Raw genomic sequence first — 21,074 nt, 5'->3', positions numbered from 1 at the left:
CCATCCACCCCAGTTACTCGTTTGTGAGGGCTGCCTAGAGTCAGAGGTGGATTTAGGGGAGGCAGGGGACCCGCCCCCCCCCCCACTTTTTGGGAAAAAATTTGGATGCTCATATATGGGAATCATTGAAGCGTGACTGGAGCCGGCCCCCTCTTAGGTCAGTCAGTGGGCCCCCACTTATGTAAATTTCTGGATCCGCCACTGAGAGTGGTTACACCGGGCCAAAAATGCATCGGACTGAAACAACATACTGGTTGTGTGTACACTGACAATCAAATTAAAATTAAAAAAATGTATAAAATATTGTAAAAAATAATTTTTCATTTGAGTGCATTTACGTAACAATAACACAATGTAACCGTAGACATAAATATCATTGTTACACTCGTAAGTATTCATGCAGTTCCTTAGTCAACCCTAGGCCTGCATTCCGGCGATATAGCCTAAACTTCATTGTAACAATAACTTTTTTATGACTGTTACATTTCAATGTAACCATAGCCAGTACCAAAATAAAATAGAAATTTAAATATTTCACAGACATCTTTCTTTACAATATAAAAATAGGAAGACTGTTGGATGATTTTTACCACATCAAATGCCCAATGAGCAAACCCATATATCGCATTGCCCAGATCGCATAGCATGTTAAAAAAATATTTAAAAAAACCCGAAGTAACAGAAATGTTGTTGTAAAACCATTTCAAACGATATCACTTATATATAAAAATATATATATATATGCAGCAACAACTGAACAGCAACAAACACAGCAGTCAATGTGGCGAGATGAAATAATTCTGTAGGCACCTAGGACTTGTATATTAAAATGTTTCCCAAACTAAATGAAGCATTGGTATAAAAAAAATCCAATCAAAATAGGAAACATATTTTTAAAAGGGGGTTCCAAATCTGGAGATAGGGTTTCCAAATAGATTTCCCTTTTCAAATTTATGCATTTATCGTTAAAAAGGGGGTCCAACCTTCGGACCCCTCCCCCTTCTTACGCCGAGGGGTGTACCGCACCTCCCTTTTAGTCTAGTCAAAATAAAGTTTAACGTCAAACTAATTGCAACAATCATATGTTTAGAAAGTCAGGCTGATCATTTCTCAAATATGAATTTGACAAATATTAATACTGTAATCTATTTAATAAGGTTTGGTAAAGAAGTAATAATATGTATATCCAAAACAACCCGCGATTTTATACCTATTTTGACATTTACAGAAAGTTCTGTAACCAGAGGCGGATCCACCCATTGATTTAAAAGTGGGTTCCAAACACTCGGGATAAAAGGAAAAAAAGGGGTTCCATCTATATGTCCCAACACAGCCGCCTACAGATTTCATAATTATAGCGAAAAAATGGGGGAAATAAAATATTTTTTAAAAGTAGTATTATATAGAATAATGTATTGAACGTCCAAAATAATTTGGTGTTCCAACCCACGGAACCCCAGGGGTCCGCCACTGTGTAACGCGTATTCTCCTCCTTTAACTAACGTGATATGTTTTGAATTAGCTATTCTACACTTTTCTCAGTTTTAAAATATTCAATGTACTACTATACCTTGATCTACCTTCAATCCCATTGTGGTATTTCGGTATTCAATCCAGAAGAAGTTTGAACTGTTGAACTGTTGAAATGTCAGTGCGAGTGCAAAAATAACGTTTGTAAACAATGAATGACGTCATGTGTAAATCCAATCACATAAACGTTTTACAATAGGCAATTGTATGTTCCATATTGACGCGCTTTTGTGATTACGAAAATAACATCAACGGCAAAATTTGAGACAACAGCAGATCAGCCGGGAAGGATAGGATACAGAAATACAGCAGAGAAAATATCGGTTTACCAGCCACTTGCAGAAAGTCTTAAAGTTACAGAAAGAGACGATTGTTACGACAAGTCAGAGATGGCGGATCCTTTTCGAATCATCTACGGATTGCTATTGTTCATGTATGTTTTACATATGTCTTCTTCCATCACAAGTTTTATTCTGTGAGCATCCTGTCAGATCATATATTTTGCCGGAATCAACATTCTGTATACTGTGTCAACAGAATACAGAATGGAATACAGAATGTTGATTCTGTATTTTGTTGACACAACATTCTGTATTCTGTTGACATTTATACAAAAACAATGTCTTTCCCTTCAAGAATTTAGTTCAAATGTGGTTCATAAGGGAAAACAGAACATTCGATTTACATATATATATATATATTTGTTTATAAAAAAAGATGCCGTATTATTGCAAACGACACAACAACAACAGCAACAACATATATTTTATTTGCCAATCATGGCACCCAAAATGAGTGGAATAATCACAACTCTCCACAACAGATCAGATGACCAGAAATTAACAAATATAGGTCACCATACGGCCATCAATAATGAGCAAAGCCATATCGCATAGTCAGCTAAAAAAGGCACCAAAATGACAAATGTCAACGAATTTAAACAAGAAAACTAACGTTCTTATTTATGTACAAAAATGAACGAACAATGAATATGTAACACACCAACAAACAAAAACCACTGAATTACAGGCTCCTGACTTCGGACAGGAACATATATACAGAATGTGGTGAGGTTAAACATGCTAGGGTCTTCCCCCCTAAACCTGGAACAGAGTTGTAACCGTACTACATAACAACAAACTATAAAATTCAGTTGAAAAAGGCTTATTTAACTTTAAATAACATGAATGCAAATAGAAATACATCTCAGTAACAAAAACATAATGGACGTTACCGTTACCCAACAAAAAAAGTCACTAAATACAGATCTGAGAGTACTTGCAGTTACTGACAGCTAGTTCAAAGCCACTAACAACTAATAACAACAAGAGTGCACACACTGAAATGTCTCGCCCTCTTTACTAATCCTTGATACTATCTTGATAGAACTTAATATAAAGCTTTATTACATTTTACAACTGTCACATAAACTCAACATTAACCAAGAAAATTAAAACATTGATCAATGAACCATGGAAATGAGGTCAAGGTCAGATAAACCATGCCAGGCAGACATGTACAGCTAACAATTCTTCAATATTACAAATATAGTTGACTTATTGCTTATAAATAAAGAAAAACAGACCAAAACACAAACACTTAAAACTTAGCAATGGACCTTGAAAATGAGGTCAAGGTCAAATAAAACCTGCGTAACCGACATATAGATCATAAAATATTTCCATACACCAAATATAGTTGACCTAATGCATAAAGTATTAGAAAAACAGACCAAAACACAAAAACTTAACTATGACCACTGAACCATGAAAATGAGGTCAAGGTCAGATGACACCTGCCAGTTGGACATGTACACCTTACAGTCCTTCCATACATCGAATATACTAGACCTATTGCTTATAGTATCTGAGATATGGACTTGACCACGAAAACTTAACCTTGTTCACAGATCCATGAAATGAGGTCGAGGTATATATACGTTTTATAAGTTGCACATTTTTTTTTTTTTTTTTGCCTTTTAAATCTTTCTGTTCGGACACCATATAAGTCCGACACCACAATAGCCTGACGCCCTATTAGTCCGACGACCCATTGGACCGACACACGAATATTAGTAATCCGACACATAATTATTGAGCAATACTTTGTATGAATAATATTTATATTTCAAGAGGATAATCCCAATAGTTTAAAATGATCCTACTGAGATTCCTCAAAATAATAACATATTGGTGTACATGTGTTAAAAATTTGCTTAATGTCCAGTGGCAAATATTACATGCATGTTCAAAATAATTGTTAAATAAGTACAATAGGTAAGTCCTGTAAAAGATGTCATCTGGGGTGAAAGAAGGTCAATGAAACTTGGACTGCCACTGGACAACGAAAGCATATTGAAATTTGAAGGTGGACAGGAATTTGCCCTCCTGCATATTCAGACAAAAGGCCACCCATGGCCTCTAAAAGAGTTGTTGCAATAGTTATTAACCTGCAGAGATCATGGCACTCTCTTTCTATACATGCTATATGAGGCATCCGATTAAAGGTGACCAATCTTACATTTGTTGAAAATTAAACATCCCGCACAATTTTACTACTAATGTTTTTACTGTTTTTACTGTATCACATAAACATTATCCGTTGTGATGACAGACTTGCACTTCTGGTGACATTTTCTTAGTGAGAATGTGTTCACATATGGAACAAATCTTGTCCTTATGTCCCACGTAAGTGTCATCAATTACTCCTGAACCACTTTACAGAATTTTGTAAATCATCGATACAATCTTTATCTCATGATGTATTTTTTCAAAGGACAATTTACAAAGTGTTACGTCCATAATTATTACCATAACATGCATGTTGGGAAAAACAACTTTTTTATAAATGCATGCAAAGTATTTGATGCAGTATGATCTATTGTTATAGGTATCTAAAAATGGATCCCACCAGAACACAAAGACTAAGTCTATGAGGAAAATAAAGTTTTAGATCAACGACTAAAAATTGTCATGAACAGATAAAATATGAGATAGAGATAGAACTGGTATGAAAGGTGACAGTAGAACATTGACATAATTTGAAAGGTAGGTATATATATATATAGTTTTACACTCAATTATGATTTTTTTAAAGTAAGTATTTGCAATTATTCCTATAATTTTATTTCAATATCATGAACTGTTGTAGTGTGTTCATATGACAACAAACCAACAACGAGCAAATTCAAAAGAATAAAGAGTAGAAATACAATTCTTCAACAATTGAAAGATATCATTAAAGTTAACAAAAAAGTCTACGGGAAGTACATATTCGTACACACAACTTCTCATTTAACTGTTTCACAGATTGCATTGATATTGTGCTCGAATAATCAGATTATATTAATACATATGTGTTTTGGTGCCGATCCAAAGATGTCAGAGTGTTACAGCAGGACATAGTTGAACTTAGAAACCTAAAGGAAATATAAACAAACATCTCCTTCTCTGTAACCGAATAACAGATTTAAAAAATAGTAATATATTATAATGAGAATTTCCACTGGTACTAATAATGAAAAAATTCACAAAAAGAATACTTTTATTAATTTTTTAAACTATACACATATAAAATAATAACTGAAAGTTGTAGGATTGTCACTGAGACAACTATCCACCAAATTTGAGACGATGTGAATGTGAACAATAATATACAACTGTGCAGACTTCAACAATGAGAAAACCCATACCGTATTGTCGGCTACAAAAGACTATGACATAAACAATATATGAAACAATTTAATTTAGAAAAATTAACGACCTAATTTATAACAAAACAAATTAAAAATGTTAAAAGTGCAGCCCGTATTGAAAACATGTAGATTTGCCATGAACTCAGACTTGGGACGCTAAAATTCTTCTCCAAATCGTATAAGATCAGGCCCTGAAGTCATAAAAAAATTTCTCAGTGCCCGGAGAAAAAAAATCGTGGTCGAAAATTGAAATCCAGCATTTTGATTGGTTGATTTGTTGATTTTGGAGTTTGAGTAAATAACTGACTCGAAAGTTTAATGACTTCAAGGCCAGTTTTCAAGTAGGTAAATCAAACATTGTTCCATTTTTTTTCTTTCATTTTTTTCCCTGTATAATATAAACCTTGTATAATTAACGTTATACCACCTTTAGCAATGCATGTACACTGATTCACATTATGTCATGGTTGACCTATGTTTAATCTTATTATTGGACTTTAACAAAATGATAAATGTTATAATCCACTTTTTCCTTTCCAGAAACAAGTTGGCAAAGATATATATCACAGTACTGATATGCACGAGGGTAGAAATGTACCATAGGAAGAGCAGTGGAAAATAACATTGAAGCAGAATTATGAAACAGTTATTTTAAAAAACATTAAATTGAGAGAGAGAAAAACACATTTTTTTACTTTTTAATGCTGTTCATTCTTAAGATTACTGTTTATTGTATTTGCAATGGAAGTTATTGCAGTTGATAAGAAGATAGAACTAAAAATTTGAGTTCTTCAGCTTGTTTTTATTCAGTCAATAAAAATCAATTTTGAAAAGCAAACCATATATGTTCAAAAATCAAAAAGGTTATTATGTACCAAATGACCTCCGTCAGACATTAATCAGTCTGTTGGAAATCTTTCTTTAAATTTTTATACTTATTTTACAAAATGTACCTCTGTTTGTATGTCTGTAAGATTCAAATCCATCAGAGATTTCTGAGGAACTACAAACCAAGAGTTTCTGAAAGTCATCAGTCCTCATGTGAACATGCTATACTGAGTAATGTAGTTCTCACCCTTTCAACTCCCCGTTAACGGGATGCCTAAATATTGTAACACCAAATTTCATATATTCTTTTCGTAAAATACGCTCTGCAGTTTTATAGGAAAGAGTACAAGAGTTATGCATACATGTATTTAAGTTACTATTCACAATACACTCATTACAAGTGAATGAAATTGCAGCATGATTAATGTATACAAAAAAAAAGAAATCTGTCAATAAATGTATTTAACCATTAAAAATCTTACAATGAGCATATGATTGGAAATTTATTTATGAGAAATTAGACTAAAAAAGTGGTCGTATTCTGAATATTCGCTCAGCTCACAGTAAAAGGAGAAAAACATACACTGTTCAGTCTGAAGGTACTTGTTCATGTAGGGGGACATGTCTTATAGCAGATTCTCTCCTTGTGGTGAACTAGCATGTTAAAAAGGAGCTCAGTGCATTATTGGTCTAGTTCTGTACAAAGTATGTTAATTACATTGTATTTATATCTGAGTATCATGTCCTCTTCCTGCACTTAACTTGCCACTGGATCACATAACATCAATCCATCCACCCATCTTCTCAAAAGTAATATACCGAGTTCCAATGTTCAATATGTTCTGATTTGACTCAAGCAAGATATAAATATATGTAATATGGTATTGTCAAATAGAAGTATTAATAAGTATTAAAAACATAAACCTTATAGACCACACAAGATGCAATTCTGACAATAAATATGACATAAAGCCAAAATATTTAAAAAAAAAAGGCTAAAGTTACTGTCGAAGAGCTGGATCTAAAGCAAAACCACTTCAGGACAACAAAAATCAGAGAAATAAAAAAAAACATAACGAAAACATTAACATGTCACGATATAGAAAATGAATGGAAATGGGGTTAGTGTCAAAGAGAAGAATTAACCCACCCCAAATATACAAAACAACTAGGCATCACTATACAGATACAGTCTGATTTAAAAAGTGTTATAATGAAACAGTACTGAAGAAATCTGTAACGAAACACTACTTACGAAATCAGTACTGAATCATTACTGACGAAATCGGTACTGAAACAGTACTGAAACAGTACTGTCAAAATCAGTACTAAAACAGTACTGTCAAAATCAGTACTAAAACAGTACTGTCAAAATCAGAACTGAAACAGTACTGGCAAAATCAGTACTGAAACAGTACTGGCAAAATCAGTACTGAAACAGTACTGTCAAAATCAGTACTAAAACAGTACTGTCAAAATCAGTACTGAAACAGTACTGTCAAAATCAGTACTGAAACAGTACTGTCAAAATCAGTACTGAAACAGTACTGACAAAATCAGTACTGATTTTATTGAAAGTATAACATTATAAGTTTTCAGTCTTTCCTAACAGTACTGATATGCACGAGGGTAGAAATGTACCAAAAAAGTGTGGGTAAATTATTGGTAGTGTACATGTATGTATCCAAATGTAACAAGAATGGAAATATGAGGATAACGTCAAATCATTTCTAAAGCAGTATGCGCGGTCTTTTATGTATGATCAATTAGTTTATGCATGGAAGTATTATATTGACAATATAATACTTCCATGGTTTATGTAAACAAGATGTATCAATAGCATAAAAGTGTTCTGACTTTCTGATTTTTTCGTGAAAAGTCTATGTCGTCAGCTACGGCAAGCCCAGACAGAGGATGATGACAGGCAGACCCGCGGAGATGTCTCATCTGAAATTAGGCCAAGCGGAGAGATGGCTTCTACATCTGACGTAGCACCGTTACTAACAACTAAACCACCATTTATATCCTGATATAGTTTCCTCTGACATGAAAGACGACGTAATAAAAACGTGAATTTGTAATAGAGTGTGATAATTCATGGGCTTATATATATACCCCGCGTTTCCATCTAGATACAAATAATAATATTTCAATAAAAGAAGAGCCAATGCCCCCCATATAGCATTTTTTTTTATCTATCCAAGAAGCAAGGACAATAACTGAAAATAATATCTAAAGAGAAATAAAAGCTTCAGAGCAAATGCAATGGGATTTCCATTATAATTTTTATTTCAAAGGGGCATAACCGGTTAAAAATATTTGATCAGGACTTATTTTTTATAGTGTCAAAGACATTGCTGATGATTTAAGTTTCATAAAAATCTGGCAAGAATTATACACATGCGAGTGCCAACAAGACCGAACAGACGGAGGGACGGACGCCCGATATTTCCATGTCCCCTGCAACGCGTTAAGCGAAAGATTAATCAATATATTCCGAAGTTCCAGCATATACGGATGTACCGCTGTAATGGGTCCGTTTTTGAGATGTCAAATATAAGATTTGGTGAAAACTTTTACATCAAATATTTATCATGTTTATGAATTGAATGATGGTAGTTTTGAGAAAATAATAAAATTATGTTTGAGATATATGAATGGGTGGGTATTTTGAAATTACATAAAAAATCTAACAAGTGTCGGATTCTGGGGGAGTACACGTGCAAATAGGAAATGTCCGAAAAAATATATAATTTTCTGCATAAAAAGATCTCCGAATTTTTTTCGCATCGCTACGCTCGGCGACAGTTTGGCATCCACATCATTTCAACCCTGGCTACGCCACTGATAACATGTAAGACATCAAAAGACATGTTTTTCAAAAACGGTATGTACCGTAGTTAAAACAAGGGGGTAAAAAGCAGAAGTTTGGTTTAAATTTAAGTCTAAGCATTAAAACCCTGATAACCATAGCCATTGAAACAGTTTTAGTTTTATAAAAAGATATAATAAATCTATCTCAGCATCTGTATAAAAAAGTGTTCACCATGCCGTTGCGAAAATATTAGACCTCAGGCACCGATTATTTTTAGTAACAAAATGTACATTTTGATCGAGGACAATGTCGTTCATGATTCTTCTATATACTCTTATTTATATTTATTTACTTACTTTAATATACAATTTTGAAATCTAAAATGTAAAAGTACAACAACACTCTAGATGTAGCATCGTACATATCCCCATTTATATTAAGGACAAAACAAGCAATGATTAGTTATTTTTTAAGGAAAAAAAAATATTGTTATAAAATATTATTATTTTCTTCTCCGGGCGCTAATTTTCCTTCTCCGGGCGCTTTTTCTTTTCCCCGGGCGCTTTTTCTTGTCCCGGGCGCTTTTTAGTAGGACCGATTTAAAGTGTGATGATAAGTTAAAGTTTTTAAATCTTTTTTAGATTTTCAGAATTTGAATTTTACGCTTATAGACTAAAATGACTTGTTAAAGGAATTCTTTTTTAATTTTTAGATTTTAGAAATGTTTGTACATAAGGCTGGATATTATTTTGTGTTGTTTATGTAATTGTGTATATATAAATGTCTGATCAAATATGTGACACTATATTAAAATAAATCATTATTATTGCGTAAACCCCTGAGGGTTTACGCAGTATATATTGGACGATATATGTAGTCTTTCGGAACACCGGATGTTATTCGGAATACATCATTCTGTCCTTTCTATTGCCACCTTTCATATACATGCGCAATAGCTTATCAATTGACCTGTTGAATAAACATTAGCATCATGAGTTGCTATAGAGATGCAAAATTTATCATGACACAAGCTATGTTAATGAGCATTTGAATACTTCCTTGCACGCAATTGCAAGCTGCTAATATTTACCTTACATATATCCGTAATAATTATTTTAATTAGAGTCAAACGTTGAAACCTGGTTACCAGCTGTGTTAATTCATGAGATAAGATTTCATGTAAACAAGCAATGACATAACAAATTAAATGTGCCGCTTTAATAACGATTGATAACCTTAAAATTAATCATGCATGCAATTTTAGCAGACTTAACAGGATCGACGTTAAGATACCATTTTTTTTTATAGACACCGAGTGATGATAGATGTAGACAGAGAAAACCAATAATAATTTCTATCATATATGGTCAGGGAGAAGATTATCTAACTATATGTTCCTATTGTAATTTTAAAAGCTCTTCAAAATGTTCGTAAAAATAAAAATAAATAATTATTATTTCTTGAAGACGATCAGATGATGAATTTTCGGTTTTAATATATATTAAGTACGACAATGTAAAATAGTGCACGGGGATTTTGAGCCATCTCACTGATCAGTGTAGGCTACACAGTACCCCCAAATGAACAGTATAAAACTATCCAGCAAGAGAGAAAAAGATGGGTCAATATAGAAAAATTAACAAGGCAACTTCAGTTCAATTTCAATATATACATGTATTATTATATAGATTATTCTAATGAATAAGTCAAATGTCAGAGGGAATATCTTTTTAAATATGGCAGGAAAACCAATTAGACAACTCTCTATGAAGTGTTAGACACAGTGTAGTCAAAGTTAGCAGTTACATGTATACTATACATGTAACTGCTAACTTCAAACCAGAAACAAAAAGCAAATATGAACTGCACCAAAAAAAGACAACCACCAAACAACATGCTTCTTACTTGGAACATTCAGAAAATATCTTCAAAGCGAGTTAAAATTTTTAATAAGTTTTTGTTTTTAACAAAAGCGTTTTGCCATCTAAAACTTTTAAGAGCAGAAAGCACACAGCTTAAAATTGCCAATGCTTACTACCCTAAGCATCACAAAAATCTTGCAGAGCAGGTGTAAAGATATTAATAATGATCAATATCAAGCCATTGTTCAAATAACCATGAACATATCAAATTTTATAAAAAAAAAAAAAAAAAAAAAAAAAAAACCACTACAGCTATTTACAGGTTCACGTACTGCATTTCTTGAACACAAGTAATCATCAATTAATTACATTTCTTCACATTTGTAATTGAACTTTAGCCTAAAAACATAACTCTTATAAAAAACCAGCACCTTAAAATGGAACATCCAGTGGTTGACTCAGCATATAGTCTTTCGGGAGAGAGAAGAAACAAATATTCCTTGGTCGTGGGCAATGATTCCTTAATGCGGGGATCACACATTGCCGAGTATTGCTCCCGTTTGAGATCAGACAGCAATAAGACACGAAAAGTGAAAAAGTCGGATTACTATCCTCAATTATCTGGAATGTCCTATCATTGTCTGAACGCAGTCGTTTAAATTCGTAACAGATAGGCTACGGGTCAGGAAATGGTCTTGATAGTTCGGCGAAGCACCCCGACATTTAGGTGCGTCCCGTAACATTCGGGGAAACTCAGCCGACTTTGTCTAGCCGGATGACAAGCGTGACTATGTCGTGGCGGATTCTGCTGTATCGGATAAAAATTCTAACATTGTTCTGTGTTTTCTGGACGGTGTCCTGTGGAACGGGAATGATCTGGAGAAATTGTTCATTGATGTTTTTTTGCCGATTGGGTCCAGATTGCATCCAGATCTAGTCGATTTCAAACCGTCTTTGCCGAAATCGTTCCGGAACAGTCCTGTTATTAATACGAAATTCGCCAATGATACCCACCTCAGAGTCCCGACAATTACAGAACACAATACGACTGAGACCAGACAAAGACGTTTGTAATGAGATAGAGAGGATCGTGATAGAATTCCGTTCCGACAGTACCTGATCATCCCGAGTATGTCGACAGTTTTCGAACGGATAACTTCTGTCAGCGTCGGTTCACTGTCTGGTCACTATCTGATCTCTGTCGGATTACATTCGGTAGAATCGGGATGCAGTTGTGACCAATTCGGTCGAATTTTACTTTGCGAAAGATACAAATCGGATTAGAAGCGGATTGAGAACGGGATTATCGTGAAAAAATTCTCTTGGAAACGATTGAATATTGACGCTTCCTGAACAATATCTGATTGTTGCCGTGATTAATTAATTAAAGTTTGAATTTCCTTCCACGATTCACAGGATCTTGATCAGACTTTTGACAAATTTTAATTGGGAATGGTCCTGTCAAGGACGGCAGTAAAAATCGTGAATGTGTGATCACAGCTTTAGCGAAAATATATCAACCCACATTGAATTGTAATTTCATTAAGTAAACAATCAATGTCAGTTTTTAATTCTTATACCACAATAATTATATAAAACAATACATCTTAAGTAAACAATTATCTAATATTTAATACCAAACAAGCATTTGGGTTTACGATTGCATTTCTTTTTTTAAAGAAAGCAACTTGTTATTATTATTTAAACAGAAATTTACGTATCAACAATATTATTAGTCTTATAAAAGTTAAACTCTTGCAAACAACCATTTTCAGGTTTCAAAACCCTACCTGAAGTTAAAGAGCATACAGTCTTTGATATGTTTACCCAAAAGTAAGCCCTCCAATCCTAGTCCTTTACTTTCTTGTTTGGTTTCTTAAATTATGTCTCAAACTTTGAAACAAAAATATCAAGTTAGTAAATAGCTGTATAAAGTACTAAACAAAAAGTGATTACCTGTATATACTGAAACAAATAGTAATAAATACATGTAATCACTAATTCCACTAGTAATAACAGGTATTCATTTTACTGAATTGTTCAAGTAATTACGTGTAATTCCTCATTTCACCTATTTACTGTAACATATACATTCACTGTTGAAGGATTGATTTTCCTGAAATATTTAAATCAAGAATAGTAATATTGAATACTATTTAATAACAGAATAACAAACTTCAAGGTAAATTATAAAAGGGGAAGATTATAAAATTGATACGTACGTAATGTAATTAAATATACACAATAAATATTACCACAAAACACAGATCAAGTCTGAATTGAGGTAGAGTAAATTTCACCATTCTAGACATGTCCCTTTACAAATGGAAAAAATAGCTGATTTTTCGTTCTGTTCTCTAACTTTAGTTTGCCACAACAAAATATTATGAAACTTGTACATAATGCTTATTACCAATAGGCACAGATCAAGTTTTGTGTTTCGGTGTCTGCTTCTATTGTTGTAGAGTTATGCTCCTTTGCGGAGTTTGGGAAATGGAAGATAATCGAATTAGGTGAGGGAAGGGGTACATTTTATTATTTCACTTACAACTAGATATACGCCGAATAATGGACGGCACGCTTTCTCCTATTGTTTCAATAAGTTGTACATCATAATCTTAAATATGATGTGCTAGCATAGTAATTAACAAAGTATTTTTACAGAACATTGAAGAACCTGGACCGCAAAAAATGGAACGAAAAGATGTACCAGATCCGATAGATGACGAGAATGAATATAAGGAAGGTAAACAACATTGGTTGGGGCATTTACCAAATTCATTTCAAAGCAAAGCATTTGCTTCTGTAAAAGTATATTTCAATTTAAACTCAGAACGCACCAAAAATAATTTTGCTGAACTAGTGTGTGATAATATAGAATTTATGTGGAAACCATTTGTGGTCCCTTTTTTGCCGACATGTTTTTTATGGCCTGATGAAGCCTGCCTTGCAGGCGAAACATGTAGACCATCTAGCAAATAAAATTGCAGACCATTTGAGGTGATGTTGTCAATTTTTTACTACAAGTTCCGCTATTAAGACGATGTCCTCAAACCAAATAATTCCTAATTTGGTGGCTATGTTTATTATATCTTTCGTAATTGACTTTTGAATAGAGAATACCACAGATACAGTAACGTCTGCCTGATATCTTGACTTGTATCTTGAAATTTACAGTATTAGTCGGTTGGGATCAAAACTTTACAACAAAAGAGAATATTTACGCTTCCCAATTGTGAACTTTCCCTTCTTTTTATGTAGCAACATTTCAATAACGCCTGCATATGGAGTATATTTCTCCCAATAAAGAAGATTCTCTAGAGCTTGCGTTTCGTGTCCTGATTTCCTTGGAAAATGGTAGCTCAGCGCTTTATACAAGAAAGTCATTGAACCAAGGGGCACTATGATAACAAGAGTTCTATGTGGTAAAGATCAAGTCATCACTCACCCTCCCGAAGTAGCTGAGATCACATCAAGTTATTGTTTTCGTTCCTTTTGTTTAGTATTAATGTATTCTATTAAGTGTTTTGATGGTTGGTATGTTTATCAACGTCTTTCGCGTCTGGCGTATATACAAAATGATATCCTGGTATCTATGATGAGTTAATTTTCTATGGCGTTGTCATTTTTTCCCCGACTTATTAGGGTTTGGAGTCTTCTTGGTATTTTTCGCATTTTTATTCCCCACCTACGATAGTAGGGGGGGCATTATGTTTTCTGGTCTGTGCGTCCGTCCGTTCGTTCGTTCGTTCGTTCAGGTTAAAGTTTTTGGTCAAGGTAGTTTTTGATTAAGTTGAAGTCCAATCAACTTCAAACTTAGTAAACATGTTCCCTATGATATGACCTTTCTAATTTAATTGCCAAATTAGACTTTTGCCCCCAATTTCACGGTCCACTGAATATAGAATATGATAGTGCAAGTTTCAGGTTAAAGTTTTTGGTCAAGGTAGTTTTTGATGAAGTTGAAGTCCAATCAACTTTAAACTTAGTCCACATGTTTCCTATGATATGATCTTTCTAATTTAATTGCCAAATTAGACTTTTGACCCCAATTTCACGGTCCACTGAACATAGAAAATGATAGTGCAAGTTTCAGGTTAAAGTTTTTGGTCAAGGTAGTTTTTGATGAAGTTGCAGTCCAATCAACTTCAAACTTAGTACACATGTTCCCTATGATATGATCTTTCTAATTTAATTGCCAAATTATACTTTTGACTTTCACGGTCCACTGAACATAGAAAGGGATAGTGCAAGTTTCAGGTTAAAGTTTTCGGTCAAGGTAGTTTAAACTTTTTGATGAAGTTGAATTCCAATCAACTTCAAACTTAGTACACATGTTCCTTATGATATGATCTTTCTAATTTAATTGCCAAATTAGACTTTTGACCCTAATTTCACGGTCCACTGAACATAGAAAATGATTATGCGAGTGGGGCATCCGTGTACTATGGACACAGTCATTCTTGTTATTATTCATTTCCAAATTTCTTTGATATACTATGACTGGTTTTACATGATATTTCTCTGTGCAAATAAATTTACACGACAATGACAGTTTTACATATTTACTTACATACTTGACACAGAAGATATGGATTAAATGTAGTGGAAAAATGACAGGTGCCACATTTGGAGTAGGATATGCTTACCCTTCCGGAGCACCTGAGATCACCCCCAGTTTTATGTGGCGTTCGTGTTGCTGTTGAACCCCTATTTGTGACATTTTTACTTATTGTGTGTGTCCGTTTGTTTTGTTTACACATTGTTGTCAATATATTGGATTTTGATGCGACTGTCATACAAGTGAGAGGTTTAGCTAGCTTTAAAACATAATTTAATCAACCATTTTCTACAGATTTTAAGAGTTTAGAATACTTATGTGGTTTAACTTTTTTATGATAAGCAGGTAAGTCTATCTCCTTCGGAATTTACAGGGAAAATACCTTAGATTTAAATATTTTTTTTTTTTTTTCTATCTATTTTTTTTTGGTGGCGAATTGCGCATTTGTATTGGTAACTTTCTTTAAAAAAATAACATACATGTATAAGGGAAAAAAACAGCAACGACGTTACGCGCGATGTTCGTACATGTAAGCGTAACACAACGTCGCGAATATTTCGTTACGTTCAAACAAAAACTTCGACTGAAACGTTGTTTTTGAGCCAGTGCGACATTCTTGTAAGACTCCGCAAAATCGGCGGTGCTTTTAAACTACTAATTGAAAATTGTTGTATTTTGGATTTTTGAAAAATTAAGAAAAATAACATTTTAAAAAATCATGAAATTGTACCATTATAAGAGCTCTGATAAGCAAACAATTGACGTAAATTTGAGTTGAATTCGTTTTTACGTCAAAAAATGGCGGTGCGACAACCTTGTAAGCCTTTGAAAAATCGATCATAAATTATCATATATCATTTTTCAGGATATTTGTCTTTGAATTCATAAAATTAAGCAAATTAACATTGATATAGTAAATACAAATACTAATGTTTTTCCATTTTAGAGAAATGTTTTTTGATTCTCAAATCTGGAATCTCAATTTTTTTCCCCATGGGACAGATTTGCCCTTGTAGATTGGAATACTTTTTTTCTATGACGTCATCATAACGTCATAAAAAATGCTAAAAAGACTGAATGGAAAAAAACGTTTTTCAAAATATCAAATAGTTTAGACGAAAATTATAGTTTAGTGGTTACAATAAATGAAATATGTTACGTGGGACAGCCTAAAAATAGCCGGTTTTTTTTTTTAAATAAAGCGTGTCGCATGCAGCATAAAACATAGTTTCAACAGTTATTATTTCCGTTTTTATTTCTAAAATACGTATAGCAATGAATATGATATCACAAAATTATATATTTTGGACTTGCATCTTGCCAACTGCACCGATTTTCCAATGAGGTACGCGCAACGTCAATATCTACACATAAGTCAAATTGGTAGAAATTGTCAAATAGCCGGTTATAGGAGTTACTAATATGGCCTTTGATTTACAATGTTTTCTTTTTTTGCTGTTTTTTTTTAATTAATAGACAAGTCTTGTCATAGTACATACGTTCAACAAAATATGATCTTTAAAGAAGTCAACCTAGCCGAACCTTCAATTGAGCCCATATAGCAGTTATTGCTCTTGAAAGCCTTTATTTACTTATTTTGTGTATCTTAGATCAGCTAGTCTGAACTTCTACTCTCATCACTTGACATCCGTCGTCCGAAACTTTTACAAAAATCTTCTCCTTTGATACTAAAGGTCTACACTTAATCAACTTGGCCAAAATTAGTAATGGGTATCTAGTTTTAAACTCTGCCCGATAACCTAGTTTACTAATTAACTTGGTCGACATGGCTAAAAATAAAAACAAAGGGATAACATGCACGTTTGGTCATTTATATTGAACACCGTTATAGATAGAGAAAATATTCCTTTTCAATTACAGTGACAGTCAGTGTTATCTTTTGCCATCACTTGGCGTCCGACGTCGTCCTCGTCGTCGTTCGTTAAAATTTAACGAATTCCCCATTAACATCAATGGGAATCTTGTTTGACAAAAATGTAGGCTAACTCGATCTGCCAACAAACTTGGCCATTTTGACTAGGAAAAGAGCATTGACTTAAAATGCATTTGTTGTCTACTTTCTTGTAAACATCTTATAGAAACAGAAACAATTAACAGGGAAAACTTATTCAAAATGATGAGATCTTCCTTATCTTTATTGACTATCAAAACTGACAGACGACTTCCTAAATGAGTTATTGTCCATAAGTAAAATGTTTTCAACGTTTTTGTTGTGTCTGGTATCTTGAAAATTAAAATCAATAGACAGAAAAGCATCAGCAAGACCAGTTTTACAAAGTCAGATTAACCGAAATCGGTAGTCGATGCTATATTGCGTACAAAGGACGTTTTTTGTCTGACAAAAAAAAAATTGATTCGAGCGTCACTGATGAGTCTTATGAAGACGAAACGTGCGTCTGGCGTAAATATAAAATTTTAATCCTGGTATCTATGATGAGTTTATTTGCAACCACTGGGTCTATGCCACAGCTGGTGGAGATTTATTTCCCCGAGGGTATCACCAGCCCAGTACTCAGCACTTCTGTGTTGACTTGAGTTATCATCGATATGTTCATAATTATAAATTACCTGTTAACAAAACTTTGACTTTTTGAAAAAAATTAAGGCTTTTCTAACTCAGGATTAGATTACATTATTTAGTAAAACTTTTAAGAATTTTTGGTCCTCAATGCTCTTCAACTTCGTACTTTATTTGGCCTTTTAAACATGTTTTTATTCGAGCGTCATAAAGTCTTATGTAGACGGAACGTGCGTCTGGCGTAAATATAAAATTTTAATCCTGGTATCTTTGATGAGTATATTCTGATCATTCTAATTAGTCCGAGATTACTCTGACGTCCAACGGCTGTTTCGCCAGACAAGCTGGGGCCGTGGGACGTCAGAGCTCGTCCCATATCAAAAAGTGGATATTTGCACACCCAAAATAGATGCGCTGCTTCGTCGCTTCTGGTGCCGATTGAGGGCCTTGGAATTATATAAATCGGGCATCAATCTGTTCATTTTTATACGACCGCAAAATTTGAAAAAATTTTCGTCGTATATTGCTATCACGTTGGCGTCGTCGTCGTCGTCGTCGTCGTCGTCGTCGTCCGAATACTTTTAGTTTTCGCACTCTAACTTTAGTAAAAGTGAATGGAAATCTATGAAATTTTAACACAAGGTTTATGACCACAAAAGGAAGGTTGGTATTGATTTTGGGAGTTTTGGTCCCAACATTTTAGGAATTAGGGGCCAAAAAGGGCCCAAATAAGCATTTTCTTGGTTTTCGCACTATAACTTTAGTTTAAGTGAATAGAAATCTATGAAATTTTGACACAAGGTTTATGACCACAAAAGAACGGTTGGGATTGATTTTGGGAGTTTTGGTTTCAGCAGTTTAGGAATTAGGGGCCAAAAAAGGGCCCAAACAAGCATTATTCTTGGTTTTCGCACAATAACTTTAGTTTAAGTAAATAGAAATCAATGAAATTTAAACACAATGTTAATGACTACAAAAGGAAGGTTGGTATTGATTTTGGGAGGTTAGGTCCCAACAGTTTAGGAATTAGGGGCCAAAAAGGGACCCAAATAAGCATTTTTCTTGGTTTTCGCACCATAACGTTATTATAAGTAAATAGAAATCTATGAAATTTAAACACAAGGTTTATGACCATAAAAGGAAGGTTGGTTAAGATTTTGGGAGTTTTGGTCCCAACAGAAAAAGGAGCCTAAAGGGTCCAAAATTAAACTTTGTTTGATTTCATCAAAATTGAATAATTGGGGTTCTTTGATATGCCGAATCTAACTGTCATGACTGTGTATGTAGATTCTTAACTTTTGGTCCCGTTTTCAAATTGGTCTACATTAAGGTCCAAAGGGTCCAAAATTAAACTTAGTTTGATTTTGACAAAAAATGAATCAGTTAGGTTCTTTGATATGCTGAATCTTAAAATGTACTTAGATTCTTGATTATTGGCCCAGTTTTCAAGTTGGTCCAAATCGGGGTCCAAAATTAAACTTTGTTTGATTTCATCAAAAATTGAATAAATGGGGTTCTTTGATATACCAAATCTAATTGTGTATGTAGATTCTTCATTTTTGGTCCTGTTTTCAAATTGGTCTACACTAAAGTCCAAAGGGTCCAAAATTAAACTTAGTCTGATTTTAACAAAAAAATTGAAATTTGGGGTTCTTTGATATGCTGAATCCAAAAATGTACTTAGATTTTTTATTATGGGCCCAGTTTTCAAGTTGGTCCAAATCAGGATCTAAAATTATTATATTAAGTATTGTGCAATAGCAAGTCTTTTCAATTGCACAGTATTGCGCAATGGCAAGAAATATCTAATTGCACAATATTGTGAAATAGCAAATTTTTTTTAATTAGAGTTATCTTTCTTTGTCCAGAATAGTAAGCAAGAAATATCTAATTGCAAAATATTGTGCAATAGCAAGATTTTTTTTTAATTGGGGTTATCTTTCTTTGTCCAGAATCATTTTAAATCTTTGTTATATACAATATACAATGTATATTCACTTTTTACTACCAACTGATAAATTAAAATAATCTTTACCATTCAGTGATAACAAGCAGTCTTTTTACATCTTAATATTTTATGATGTATTTAAATGAGTAGTTATTGTTGCAAACTCCATTAGAAATTTTAATTGAGATTAGTTTTGGAATAAGGGAAAGGGGGATGTGATTAAAAAAATTGGGTTCAATTTTTCTCATTTGAAATTTCATAAATAAAAAAAGAAAATTTCTTCAAACATTTTTTTGAGAGTATTAATATTCAACAGCATAGTGAATTGCTCTAAGAGAAAACAAAAATTTTAAGTTCATTAGAACACATTCATTCTGTGTCAGAAACCTATGCTGTGTCAACTATTTAATCACAATCCAAATTTAGAGCTGAATCCAGCTTGAATGTTGTGTCCATACTTGCCCCAACCGTTCAGGGTTCAACCTCTGCGGTCGTATAAAGCTACGCCCTGCGGAGCATCTGGTTCATTTATCTTTTCATTTATGTAAGTTTCACCTACCTGCCAACCTTTGTTTTTCCATATTTTAACAGTTTTCACAGAGACCCATCGATTTCTGCATTTTGACTTCCATTTTCAAAGATTATCACGTGACCACGAGAAAACAGTGCAAATGACCATAATGTAACACCTCGTTCATTTACGATGCAAGTTATCTTAATGTCCGAGAAGCTCCGATTGTTATCGTGGTCGGAACTAAATGCTTAATACCGATCTCCTGTGAAGGAGGTGAAAAATCGTGGTTGGTCTCTAAATGTTAAACATCGATCTCCTATAAAGGAGGTAAAAAAAATATAAATATTTGCATATTTGAGTCTCGAGGCCACGAACTCTCTCGTAACTTGACGTCCATTTGAAAGTGAAAGTCAAAATGCAGAAATCGATGGGTCTCTGTGAAAACTGTTAAAATATGGAAAAATAAAATTTGGCAGGTAGGTGAAACTTACATAAATGAAGAGATAAATGAAAAATGAACAAATTGATGCCCGATTTATATAATTCCAAGGCCCTCAATCGGCACCAGAAGCGACGAAGCATCGCATCTATTTTGAGTGGGCAAATATCCACTTTTTGATATGGGATGAGCTCTGACGTCCCATGGCCCCAGCTTGTCTGGCGAAACAGCCGTTGGACGTCAGAGTAATCTCGGACTAATTCTAATGTGATAGAAATTATTAAAACAATGTATGCACATGTACGAAACTAAGTCTGTCATGGACGTGTTTTTAATATTTATTA

General features: G+C 33.6%; 1 protein-coding gene and 1 long non-coding RNA gene across 2 annotated transcripts in view; both read left to right on the top strand.

Moving 5' to 3' along the window:
* LOC143073094 (uncharacterized) overlaps window positions 1-21,074 on the top strand; it is a 112,939-nt gene that overhangs the window by 39,071 nt on the left and 52,794 nt on the right. The window contains exon 8 of the mRNA XM_076248409.1: window positions 13,394-13,475. Coding sequence (XP_076104524.1) covers window positions 13,394-13,475 — 82 coding nt within the window. The remainder of the gene's footprint in view (window positions 1-13,393; window positions 13,476-21,074) is intronic.
* Window positions 1,779-6,081, top strand: LOC143070782 (uncharacterized). The gene is made up of 3 exons (XR_012976701.1): window positions 1,779-1,963; window positions 4,420-4,577; window positions 5,765-6,081. It is a non-coding gene; the product is annotated as an uncharacterized LOC143070782 (long non-coding RNA).

The sequence above is a fragment of the Mytilus galloprovincialis genome, chromosome 4 (assembly GCF_965363235.1).
Source record: "Mytilus galloprovincialis chromosome 4, xbMytGall1.hap1.1, whole genome shotgun sequence".
NCBI lineage: Eukaryota > Metazoa > Mollusca > Bivalvia > Mytilida > Mytilidae > Mytilus > Mytilus galloprovincialis.
This window is presented reverse-complemented; position numbering and strand designations above follow the sequence as displayed.